General features: G+C 38.4%; 1 protein-coding gene across 1 annotated transcript in view; it reads left to right on the top strand.

Moving 5' to 3' along the window:
* Nucleotides 1–1,618: 1,618 nt before the first annotated feature.
* The window catches only part of LOC149829870 (membrane-associated protein VIPP1, chloroplastic-like), a 47,167-nt gene continuing 38,552 nt past the window's right edge, over nucleotides 1,619–10,233 (top strand). The window contains exon 1 of the mRNA XM_090016127.1: nucleotides 1,619–1,990. Within this exon, the coding sequence (XP_089872253.1) occupies nucleotides 1,786–1,990 (205 nt within the window). The 5' untranslated portion in view covers nucleotides 1,619–1,785. The remainder of the gene's footprint in view (nucleotides 1,991–10,233) is intronic.

Raw genomic sequence — 10,233 nt, 5'->3', positions numbered from 1 at the left:
ACTAGAGCTCTCCTAGTTTTTTAACCCAGTTTATTGGGCCCTCTCAGAAAGAGAAGATAAGAGGCCGAGGAGGAAGAAGAGAGAGATACCTTGTAGGGAGGAAGGAGTGCAAAGAGAGAGAGAGAGAGGAGGTAGCAGGCACTACGACAGTGACGGATGGTGGTCCAACGAGAGTGCAGAGAGATCATAGAGAGAAATATAGAGACAGAAGAAGAGAGAAAAAGAAAAAGGTTTATTGAACACTTTTAAAATACTAGGCTACAACGGTGACATAAATATCACCATTATAAACTTCTCTATAACGACGACCGACATGTTGCCGTTATAGAGAAATGCTATAACGGTGAGTTTTTTTATTTCACCATTATATATATCAATAGTGGTGATATTATATGTTCGTTAAATATTACTATAAATTTTTTTTAACAACAATAACTAACGGCCATATAATGTCGCCGTTATAGATGAGGCTATAACAGTGAGATTATATGCCCATTAAATATTGTCATACAAGTTTTTTAACGGTAATAATTAACGGCCATATAATGTCACCGTTGTAGACATACGTATAATGATGATATCTGAAGTGACTGTTATAGGTATGTTTATAATGGTGACATATTTAATGACCATAGCCATTATAAACATACCTATAACAACGATATATGAAGGCGTTGTTATAGACATGTCTTTAATGCTGACATTTGTGTAGGGTTAAGACATTCACGGGGATATCCAAAGTCACCGTTAATGCTAGTCAATAACGATGACTTTTTTTGTCGCCGTTAAAGAGTCACAGCTATTGACTTTGTTCCTTGTGGTGTATATACCGAGTTTGGATTCAAATTTTAATCAACTATTTGCATTTCAGGTTCAGATCCGGATCTGACACAATCCATCCCGTATCCGATGCATTTGCAGCATGGACTAGGGGTGGCAATCGGGTCGGGTTGGCGGGTTGGCGTGTCAGCATACCTCAACCCGAACCCGACCCGTTTATTAAACGGGTCGGCTGTGGCAAACACGAACCCGACCCGTTTAATAAACGGGTAACCCGACACGACCCGCCAACCCATTTAATAAATGGGTTGGGTCGGGTAAACGGGTTTTCAGGTTGGCGGGTCAGGTTGGCGGGTTGACGGATCGGGTTGGCAGGTTGGCGGGTCGGGTTGCCGGGTCGGGTTGGCAGGTTGACGGGTTGGGCAAACGGGTTGGCGGGTCGGGTTGGCGGGTTGGCGGGTCGACCCACCCGCCTAACCCGTTTATTAAACGGGTCAGCCGGGTTGGCATACCCCCAACCCGAACCTGACCTGTTTAATAAACGGGTTACACGGGTCGACCCGTTTATTAAACAGGTTGGCTTAAGCCCAACCCGAACCCGCCTAAGAGGCGGGTTGGCGGGTAGGGTTGGCGGGTCGTGTCAGAAATTGCCACCCCTAGCATGGACGACACGGAGATTGTTTGGCAATCTTTGATAGCAAATGCGGGCATGTCCAAGTGTCCAACCTATCAAAAAACTGAAAAATAAAAATAAAAATGAAAATGAAAAGAAAAAGGTAGCAACACATCGCACACCTCCAAAATTCCCCAACTTCAAAACACGACACACCACAATCCTCCCCACTCCTCCCACCCACAAGCACAAAAAAGGCGAGCGGAAAATATAGAAAAATTCATATTTTGCCTTTTCTCGTTTCGAGGGAAATCTTACGAAAGGAAGAAAACTTTCCTTCTTTTTGGTCTTCAATACTCGCTTGAAGTCCCTAGATTTGTGTTTTATCCACGATGGGCTCCTCATCGTTGGTTAACGTAAGAGGGCTGAGTTTGAGAGCATCGACGCCATCATCATCACCGTCACCACCATCGTCGTCCTCATCATCGTTCCGTGCTTCCTCGGTGAAGCTGCTGCAGCCAACCACAAACAAAGCGTTGGTCCTGTCGAAGAGATCGCTTGTTCTCTACAAAAAGACTTCCTTCTTCAATGGTGGAGGTATGCCTCCAATTCAATTGATCTCTCTCTCTGTTGATTAGTTGGGAAATCTTATTGCTATGTAAATTTGGGAATATGAATGATATTTGGTAGCAATGTTGGAAGGCCGCGGAAACGGAAAAAACAGAAATGCCCTTTTCTCCAAATTTATTACAGGATTTTGTGATGTTTAAGTAATTATGTTCTGCTGATTTTACCATTTTTCGGGGTGTTATTTTGTCTTTATGCTTTGCTCGGTATTGGCAAATTTGCTAGAATTGCATACATTATTAGAACGCATCTTGGTATTTTTGGTACATTTGCTTTTTTAGCTCGTTCACATTGTTTTACGTTGTGTGTGTCTGGGAGTTGGGAACAAAAAGAGAAGGCTTTTAGAGGGCAACGTTTTGTTTTTCAACGATATATATATATATATATATATATATATATATATATATATATATATATATATATATATATATAGAGAGAGAGAGAGAGAGAGAGAGAGAGAGAGAGAGAGAGAGAGAGAGAGAGAGAGAGAGAGAGAGAGAGAGAGAGAGAGAGAGAGAACTGGGCATTTCCAACACTTTTTTTACACATCCAACCATGTGAATGTGTTTGGCATGGTGAATTTGCTAGGAATCATCTGTTGGATCATGTATTTTCGATGAAAAATACAAATTCTTTTGGATGCTTGAATATTTATGAAGATTATGAGCCGTTCATTTTAAAGCCCTAAAATTCTTGTTTATGCATCATAATTAGATGATTCAAGATCCGGTCCTTGTAAAACCAAGCATGTAGATCACATCCATATGGTTAGGTTTGAACTTGTTGTTCATATAATGAAATAGAGCATAGATGTGCACACGTACACAAGTCCGCTAAGGGACATACACAAAAACCACCAAGGGCTAGAGAACAACACTCAAGAGCACACACAAGCCACTAAAGGGCTACACTCACAAAGTATAAAAATATAATTTTATTAGATGTCAAAATGCTTAATAGAAGCATAACAATAAAGGGGACTAGAAGTCCCTTAAATAGACAAGAGGGAGAGGGAAAATGAGAGCCCATAGTAGCTGTTGGGGAGCTCCCAACAGTTAGAAATATAGCTGTTGGGAGGCCCCAACAGCTATATGGGCTAATGATATAAATGCCTTATAAAAAGGGTAAATGACAAAAAAGAGAAAAGTAAAAGAAAATGAAAATAACCAATCTGCCCCTAATGGGCAAGGCCTATTACACATGTACAATGACAAATATGCCCCTAAAAGGTATTACTTATTACAAAAGAATAAACACAGACACACATGTATATATATGTATAAAATGTGTAACCATATATATATATATATATATATATATATATAAACAACCCCCTCAAACTGACAATGAGATCACCGAAAATTTGCCAAGGAGAAAAGAAAAGCGAGGTGCCAACAATGCTTTGGTGAAGAAGTTCGTGAATTGATATTCAGATGTTACATAGGGAAGCTTAATAGTGCCTTTGAGAAACTCTTCGCGAACGTAGTGACAATCCATATCAATGTGCTTTGTGCGCTCATAGAAGGTATGATTGCTGGCGATGTAGATGATGCTCTTGTTGTTGCAACACATCTTCGATGAAGTAAAGATGATTACACCCATATCCTTCAAAAGACTCCTTCACCAAACAATTTATGAGCTAGTAGTTGCCATTGCACGATACTCAACTTCGTTGAAATTTGTGACACCTTTTGTTGCTTTTTACACCTTCAAGAAATAAGAGTCGCAAAAAAAAATACAATAATTTATCATAGAAATACGATCATTAGGATTGCCTCACCAATCTGAATCAGTATAAGCAATCAAATTTAGACTAGAAGAAGAGGAGAAGAATAATCCTTTAGTTAAAGTGCCCTTGATGTATCAGACGATTCACATGATTGCACTCATATGAAGTGGGTGCATGCTGAAATGGATTGGGGTTGTGTACTGCATGTGCTATGTCAGGTCGAGTAATAAACAAGTAAGAGATCCAATCAGTTGTCTATAGGACGTTGGATCATCTAAAGTCATCCCATCATTAGCTCTTAATTTAACATTAATTACTTTATGCATGTCTCTAATCTTTTCATCTGACAATCTTGACCTAGCAACAATCTCAGATGCCAATTTCATTCGAGATAACATATCCACGAGGGGAATATGCAACTTCGATACCTATCTCGGCGAAACAATGAAGAACACCCATGTGCACTTGATAAGTATATGCAAACTTAATCCATAAATGAGACATGCCTTAGGAGGTCCGATTGTATATCCAAAGCCCCTAGTAGATTTGTATCCTATGAGTCATTCTCTCCTACGTATAGAGCATGTCTATTAGCTATACATGCCTTCTATGAACCATCTACATACAAAGAGGCCAAGGAATATCCTCACTGAGTAGAGGCTATAAAAATTAAATTAGATGTCCTCCATAGAGCCAAAACTTGAGAAATATTTAGTCTTTCGAACATCGTTGGTTTTGTTAACATCATTATCATTACCAACAATGTTCGGAGAAACAAAAATATCATTATGATCATCGTTATTAGTACTAGGTTCATTAATGATGCAATCAATATCATTCTCACATACTTCATCATTGCTTGATGATTCATTTACTTCCTTAGGCGATGAATCAAATAGGAAAGAATGATCATTATCTTTCTTAATTATTTCTTTCTCAAAACCATTCTCATTTTCAGGGAAAGTCACACTTCTCGAAATATATAGTTTCTCATTTTTCAAATCAAAACATATATAACCTTTTTGTTGTTTCCCATAACCAAGAAATACACATTCAATGGCCTTTGGAGACAACTTATCTTTTCTTCACAAATCACAAAACATTTGCAACCAAAAACCCTTAGTCATTTAAAATCCGGTTCAATTTCAAGGAGTTTCTCTAAGTGGGAGATGTTTTTCAAAGCGGAAAATGACATTTTATTTATTAAATAGACCGCGGTGAGACCAACTTCGGCCCAAAAATTTTTAGGAACATCTTTAGAAATGAGTAAGGTTCTAATGGTTTCTATGATGTGCCTATGTTTTCTTTCGACAAACCCATTTTGTTGAGGGGTTCTTGGAAAGTTTTTTGATGTGAAATTCCATTTTCTTTTAAATAACATTTGAACTCATTTGATAAAAATTCACCTCCCGAATCTGAACGAAAAGTATGAATGTTGGTTTGAAATTGATTTTTAAATAAGTTATGAAATTCCCTAAGGAAAGAAAGAGTTTTGGATTTTTTGCCTAAGAAAATAAATCCAAGTATATCTAGTATAATCATTTACAAAAATAACGTAATAGGAAAATCCTCCTTTAGACATGATTTGAGTGGGTCCCCATAAATCTGAGTGCACCAATTCAAAAGGTCTTTTAGTCTCATGAGTTTTAGAAGAAAAATGAGGAATGTTTTTATTTTTTCAAGTATGCAATCTTTACACACAAAATCTTTCTCATTACAATTTTTTTTCAAAAACGGAAAAACAAAAAGTTTAAATACACTTGGATGACTTAGTCTTCCATGCCAAGTTTCAATATTTTTTCCTTGGGCATAGTTACAAAAAGACTTTCTTGGTATACATAAAAAATCCATGTAGTATAAATCTCCTCTTCTATGGCCTTCCCCAATCAGCTTCCTTGACTGACGTTCTTACAACAAACAACCTTTAGATGAGAACGTGATTTCATACCCATGATTAGATATTTGGGAAATAGAAAACAAATTTAAATTTAGTTGGTTTGCAGCCAAGACATCGACCCTACTAGTTCTATTGTAGAAGCACTTGAGTGAAAATTTAGAAATAGGGTAGTGTCTGATAATACTGAAATTTGTCCCAATAGATCACAAATTTTGAAAAAATGATAAACTGAGAAAATGTAGTCGATATAATTATCTTTTCAACGCACCAAGGATTAGAGTTTTCTGATATCGGGGCACAAAGATATGATCCAATGAACAGGGTAGACTGGCACACTCGAAGCAGAGTCACACACCGAACAAACACTCTGTTCACGTCCGTTTTCAGACTGTATTGACAGAATCTGCCGACAAACAAAACAAGAAAGTCAAAGGTATTTTTGATCCTTTCCAACAACTCCAAGAACACTGAAAACCGACACCGGGATGCAGAGATATCGCCTAAACACCGGGACAGACTGGTACACACGAACACAATCTCGTGACAGATAGTGTTCACTGTTCACACCCATTTTTAGAGACTGTATGGACAGAATCTGCAAATGGCCTGAACACGAAGATCATAGAGAAATTTGTCAGCTTTTCGACGAATCCAAGAACACAAAAATCTAACACCGGGGTGTCGAGATATTACAAAAACATTGAGATAGACCAATAAACTGAAGCACAGTCTTGTGAATGACATGTTCTCTATTTGGGTCTGTTTTCAGGGATTGGAAGAACATAATCTGCCAATGGCCAAAACGCGAAAGTTGTTGGAAATTTCGTTAGCTTTTGATGAATCTAAGCATGCCCAAATCCGACTTATATCTAGAAAGATACAATCCAATTATGGGTTAGACGGGACTGAATGCAGAAACACACCACACAAGAATATATTTTCGAATTTTAATTCTTTTGGGTGATTAAAGTTGAACCTGTAATAAAAAATACTTCTAAAGATAATTTTTCCAATATTCACAATCCCATCCACCAAATACCCAACTCCGGTTAGACAAGATTCACTCACAATATGAATAAGGAAATCATCTAACATTCAATAACTTACATAAAACCAAATTCTTTCAAAACATGCAATCAAATTTCAGATATTACAAACACAAATAAGAACTCAAACAAGAACTATCTCAATGAAATATTAAATCCATGACTAAACCACCTTCATAGCACAAGTTCAACAAAACAAACAAGTTTTTTAGCCAAATCGACAACGATGAGTGTTGGCCGATTCAAGCACCACGATTCTTCTCAACGCACTCCTTTCTTCCACAATGGAAAAGGCAGTAACCAACAAAGCGTCAACCCAACGCTAGTCTCCACAAGGATTCACGCACCCAACTTGTCTTCACGCCCAAAGGCTCTTCGAACACCACACGAACAGTCCTTTCAAGGGTTGAACTCCTCACGAGTTCACAAACCCACAACAGTCACCCAAGAAGCTTCCTCAAGCTTTCATGTTCAACAACTCACCACAAGGTCCACGCACCATCGACTCACCCTCAAGGTGCGGCCTTCACGTTTTCTCCGTGTTGGAGGTTCCAACAACTTTTCTAGGTCCAGAATTTTTTTTAGAAAAAGGTCCAAAGAAAGCCTTCTGTATTTTTTCCAGAAGTCAAAACTAGCATGATCTCTCATTGGCCGTGTGGGAGGCAGCCACTCTTGAGGCCAATGAGAAGCCTCAATTCCAAATATGCACTCTCATTGCACCACTCAACTGCCCAATAAAAAATCATCCTCCAAAAGAAGAGAGGGCAACTGGGCGGCACATCAAGAGGGGCCAATGGATGAATGGTGAGGTGGCTAAAGAGGGATTGGCCACATAAGAGGTCACCTAACCTCACATCCAATGAAACAAGGCCACATGTAATGAACCTTACAACACAATGGATCCAGATTCACATTGGCCCAATAAATGCATTATCTCAAGGTGGCCAATGTAGATCCGAAGTTTGAATTTTGGATCCCTCTCAAGATCCAAACTTGAAAATTGGATCTTTAACAAAAGAATAGACCCAAGGTCCAGATCCAATGCTAGATCAAAAAATAAAAACTACTCATATTCTCCATACACCCTCTAGTACCCAAAGTTAAGCCTAACGGATACCAAAACTATCTGGATCCGTAGAATCCGACACCTATAAAAAAAAAACAAAAAAAACAAAACAAAATATATAAATGTTTTTGAGTTTATCCAAAAATCACAAAATTGGAACTGCATATCAATATGTATTTTTTGAGATGGATAGAACAAAAATCTCAGAAAATTAATTCATGTGAAATGATAAAATTATCCTTAGACCTCGTTTGGACCCAAAATGGGTATTTTTGGCTTGTGGGTCGAAGGTATGGCAATCTGGATTGGGTCTTGTTCCTCGCATACATCTGGATTGGTCCTGATGTGCTGCATCACTCCTACTTTTGGAACAAAAGAGTTTTTGAAATTATTTTTTAAATCCTCGATACTAGTAATTTCAAGAGAAGTGCCATTGATGGTAAAAACACTAGAAAGATTTTCGTTAGTGCGACAATCAGATAATAAAGATGCATTGGGTGTCATGTGAAAAGATGCTCCCAAGTCAAGTATCCATGGTGTCATACCTGGAGGAGACGAAGATGAAACCGCGACACCCAATGTAGAAGTAGAAGTCTTCAAATATTGTTGTGAAGTTGTGGCCAGTTATGCAATAAAATGATCGTTAAGCTCTCTTCTTTTGTCGGCATCAATACTTACTTTGGAGTAGTCTCCAACGAAAGCAACTTTCTTCAATTTGGGGCGAGTCGACTTTATGTGTCTCAGCTTGTTACAAAAATGGCAAATGATTTTCTACCTCCTCCATGGTTTTGCTTTCTAAAGTGAGGGGGCCTATATGTTTTAGTGGTTGCCTTTGGTTTGGAAGCGGCAAACCCATAAGAGTCTTCCCTCTTCCATAGAATTGTGTCACTAATTTTTTCGTTTTTTTCCTTCTTAGTGATGCAGCGAGGAGTGTGATATTTTCATGATAACGGGTACCCACGCTGCTGCTCGTCGATCGGCTGCCAAAACACCTTTGATGCAGTGGGAGGATCGGTTTACACGCCCTCTGGTGATGGCTGACGAGACACGACTTTGTTTGGGCTTTGACGCGGTCAGGAAACCGTGGCGTTGTGTTTTCGATGAGCACCGCTTGTAGTCGCTGGGTCGGTGAAGAAATATTTGACATCCCGTTAAGGGCTGCCTTTGGCAGCACTCTGATGCAGTGGACAGGAATTGGCAGTACAACACTCGAGTGAGGGATGGAGAGTCACTATCTTCACGTCGTGCCACGCACAACAACGACCAATTGAATACCACCGACCCAACAGTGTAAACTTTATTTCAATGTAAGTTTGATTGAATAAATGGCTGAATTGAAATGATGATTAAACAAACTAACGACAATGCAAAGAATCTAATAAAATTAAGCTATGACAGGAAGAAGACAAAGAGGAAAAACAAAAGACTGCAGGGGAAAACAACTATTAACTAACAAAAAATAAAGAATGACAGTGCGTTGGGAAGGAGGAAGAATAAAATAAAACTGACAGCAATAGGCGTCAGACGGTAAAGAAGAACAATAAAAAAAGGAAAAGAAAACTGCTGAAGAAATGAAGAAAGGAAAACTACGACTGTGCTTTTTTGAAAAATTGTCTCCCCTGCACACTGTAAACACCCCAAATTTTCACCCTCATCCAGTGTTTGTCCATTTCATAAGTCATTACAGATCATTGCATGTCATTGCATGTATTCGGCATATCATTTCATCGCATTGCATAGCATTGCATCTCATTCTTGAGATCCAGCACTCCTATTTCAAAACATTCAATCCAGATTTGAATTTTAAAGCTTTATTTCAAAATCAATTTCAAAACCTGGGTTTTTATTTAATACTTTGTCATTTTCCAACCCCAGGACTTTATATTTCGAAATATTTTCTCTGAAAACAATCTGGATTCCTTTCAAATTCAAACTTTAATCGATTTCAATTCACAGATGAGACCCATTTAGATGGTGTCGCTTCTGAATGCCTCTATTCATCAAATTTCTCAAATTTTTGAAAGTTTCAGTCCGATCAGGACTCTTGTCTCAGAGTCCTAATCCGGTCAGAAGTCTGGTTTTTAAGTCTGTTTTACTTCCATTCTCAATCTTTTTCGTTTGTTTTCGAAATCTAGGTCATTTCACAGAGTCCAGTTAGTTCAGGACTCTATTTTAGAGTTCGGTCGAGTTAGGAGTCTAACCCTGACTGTGTTTTCTGACTTATTTCATCATTTCTTGATAAAATCTTTTGAAAATTCTTTCATTTAGCTTTTAAAATCTAAAAACTCAGAGTCCTAAGGGTTCAAGACTCTAACCCGGAGTTCCAGTTCGCTTGAGACCCTATTTTCAAAGATCTTGAATTTCAAATGTCAATTTTAACCCCTTTTCAAAGCCATTTTCAGTGTTTATTTCAAAATTTCCAAAACTCGATGTGGGCCCACTCAGTTGGCACCATATCCAGATGAATTCTAATTC

The sequence above is a fragment of the Nuphar pumila genome, chromosome 8, assembly GCF_984573655.1.
Source record: "Nuphar pumila chromosome 8, dmNupPumi1.hap1.1, whole genome shotgun sequence".
NCBI classification, from domain to species: domain Eukaryota; kingdom Viridiplantae; phylum Streptophyta; class Magnoliopsida; order Nymphaeales; family Nymphaeaceae; genus Nuphar; species Nuphar pumila.
Note: the sequence above shows the minus strand (reverse complement) of the source record. Positions and strands in the feature narration are given on the sequence as shown.